This window comes from Otolemur garnettii, unplaced genomic scaffold (genome assembly GCF_000181295.1).
Source record: "Otolemur garnettii isolate 467f Iridium unplaced genomic scaffold, OtoGar3 scaffold00155, whole genome shotgun sequence".
NCBI classification, from domain to species: domain Eukaryota; kingdom Metazoa; phylum Chordata; class Mammalia; order Primates; family Galagidae; genus Otolemur; species Otolemur garnettii.
In genome coordinates this window covers 803,230-806,046 of record NW_003852550.1, presented here as the reverse complement: position 1 = coordinate 806,046, position 2,817 = coordinate 803,230, and the positions used below count along the sequence as shown (strand labels likewise).

Below are 2,817 nucleotides of genomic sequence, written 5' to 3'. Positions count from 1 at the left end.
ATTATGGTTCAACCATACCATAGAATGCTATATGTTTTAAAAATTAAAAATCTGTTTTCCTATAATAAATGCATTTTTATAATATAAATACTAGAAAATACAGCTAAGAATAAAAGCACTAATTCCAGACCCAGAGATATCATCTTGGTATATACTATTTTTCACTGTGTGTATACATATGTATGTGTACGAATATGCACATATATATAACTTTTTCAGTAAAAGAGGTATCTGTCACACAATATGTTGTACCCTCCTTTCCTAATTCCATCTTGAATATTTTTCTACATCTATATATATATTTTTTCTTTCTTTTTTTTTTTTTTGCAGTTTTTGGCCAGGGCTGGGTTTGAACCCGCCACCTCTAGCATATGGGGCCAGCGCCTTACTCCTTTGAGCCACAGGCACTACCCTGTATTTTTTTCTTTTTGAGACAGAATCTTGACTACGTCGCCCTTGGCTGAGTGCAGGGGCATCACAGCTCGCAGCAACCTCAAACCATTGGGCTAAAGTGATTCTCTTGCCTCAGCCTCCCAAGTAGCTGGGACTACAGGCGCCCGCCACAACGCCCAGCTATTTTTTGTTGGTTAGCAGGCCCAGGCCGTCTTGGAACCCGCCAGCCCGGGTGTATGCGGTCAGCGCCCTAGCCACTGAGCTATCCGCGCCGAGCCTACATCAATATATATTTATCTATAGACTGGGCCCATAAGAACTGTATAGTATTTTGCATTATGGAGGTTCTAAAACTTAACCAGTCCCCTATTTGGTGGTACTTAAGTGACTCCGATTTCCTTACCAACAGCTTCCCTGCAGGTTTTCAAGACTTTGGAGAGTGTTTGCCACTGCCTTCTAGAAACTTCTAGGCGCTTCTGGAAGTATTTGAGGCAGCCTAGTCAGAATGCTTTCCCATCACCGCAGTCTGCTATCTTCCCAGATAACAACACTGTAGCCTTTAGAACTTGAAAGACTTGTCTTATCCTGCCCGTTAGTCATGCAGCCCCAGCGTGAGTCGGTTCCAGAGATCCCGTACAGGCTCTCCCTCCTCTTGCCTCATTCCCGCCCCTCCCCACGCGCCGACGGCTCCCCCCTCCCCCGCGCTTTCCCGCTCGGCGTCTGGCCTATGGCAAACGCCAAGAATTAATTAGGGGCGGGGATCAAGGAGCGGCTGTCAGGAGGTCGCCATATTTCTGTACGGCTCCGAAGCAGCCCCGGCAGTCGGTGGGTCGGGAGAGGTGCTGACAGGGCGGGGCTGCCGCTCGGCTCTGCCGGCCTCACCCCTCCCGCCCGGGACAGGTGGCTGGAGCGCGCCCCGCCTCCGCCAGCTGCGAGTGGGAGCGAGAGAGGGCCAGTCCCGGACGGCAGCCGCCAGCTGCGAGTGAGGAGTGAGTGAGGGCTGGTCCGGGACCGCCGGGCGAAGAGTCCGGCGGCGGCAAACGAGTATCCTGGCGGCCAAAAAAATGCTCCTGTACCGAGGGGCCCCCGCGGGCCCTGGCGCGCCGGGCTGTGGGCTGGCCCGGCCGGGCGGCGGCCCGCAGGCCTTCGGGATCCGCTTGAGCACGGTAGGTCGGGGGCCCGAGGGGGCGGACGCGCGCGCGGGTCCCAGGGATGCGGGGGGCGCGCGGAGAGGGCCCGGCGGGCCGAGGCCTCACGCGGGACGGGACCTTCTCTCGCCCCCAGATGAGCCCCCGCTACCTACAGAGCAACTCCAGCAGCCACACGCGACCCTTCAGTGCCATCGCGGAGCTGCTAGGTGAGTGGCGAGGGCGGGCCTGGCCGCGATCGCCCGAGGCAGCGGTGCCAGCGTGGTGCCGCGGACGCGAGAGGAATGTGCAGAGCCGCGCGGGGGCGGGCCGGGTCTGGGTGGGAGCCTCGGGACCGGCCCCGGCTCCGCAGGCGGAGGAGGGGGATGGCTCTCCCGCCAGCGACTGGGTTACGGCGAAGAAAGCTGAGCAACCAAGGTGTGTCTTAGGAGTCAGGACCCCATGTGCTTGTTTCTAGCTGGTGATGTTCCGGCCACTTTAGGATAGCTGAGTTAATAATCAAAAGAAAAAAATGCATAAAAACACCGGGCCTGGAGACCTACGTAGGATGCCCAGCTAGCAAAGGTGCATCGTTAGAGGACTGGGTAGGGTCATGGGGAACGGTCTGGAAAAAAAGGGAGTTCCATAACTTTTGAGACAAGAAAGTCTAGGAATGATGGGACATCTCTTAAGAGATGACACGAGTGCATTTGGCTCCTTGTGACTGCGGAGGGCTGGGTCCGTGGTCCACGAGCGCCCTCACACCGCTGGAATGAATACTGAGGACTTAAACTCTTGCTCCACCGGTGTTTGCTTTTAAAGCGTTTTCAGTTGATCCCTTGAAACCAAGTACACCAGCTTTTGCAGTAGTGTGCTAAATATTGTGTGGAAAGCAAAGAAGAAAAGCAGTTCTGCACAAAATGCAGCAGCATACACAGCACATTATAAATGTCTCGGACACTGAAAGGAGGAAAAAATATTTATGGGGTGAAGTGGCACCCAACAAAATCTTGAAAAATAGTTCCAAAGCTCTCCAAATGAGCCCAGTCCTTACTTAAGCAGTGGCTGTGGTCAGGACATGAGAGTTGCCTTGGCAAGAAGTCAGTGGGCAGCAGGAGATAAGAGTTATCTGGAAGAGTGATAGGGAACTTTGATAATTAGTTTGACTATAACACAAAATGCTTGCCAATGTGTATGATTTACTAGAAGGTACACAAAAAATGGTAGTGATGTGTTTTGAATCCTAGAAGGTACACAAAAAATGGTAGTGATGTGTTTTGAATCCTAGAAGGTACAC

General features: G+C 53.1%; 1 protein-coding gene across 2 annotated transcripts in view; it reads left to right on the top strand.

The window, feature by feature from the left end:
* The first annotated feature begins 1,214 nt into the window (after window positions 1-1,214).
* Window positions 1,215-2,817, top strand: part of MORC4 (MORC family CW-type zinc finger 4) — a 60,005-nt gene continuing 58,402 nt past the window's right edge. For both annotated transcript variants that reach the window (XM_003799720.3, XM_003799721.3), the window contains exons 1-2: window positions 1,215-1,559; window positions 1,678-1,750. In XM_003799720.3, the coding sequence (XP_003799768.1) occupies window positions 1,458-1,559; window positions 1,678-1,750 (175 nt within the window). In that variant the 5' untranslated portion in view covers window positions 1,215-1,457. The remainder of the gene's footprint in view (window positions 1,560-1,677; window positions 1,751-2,817) is intronic.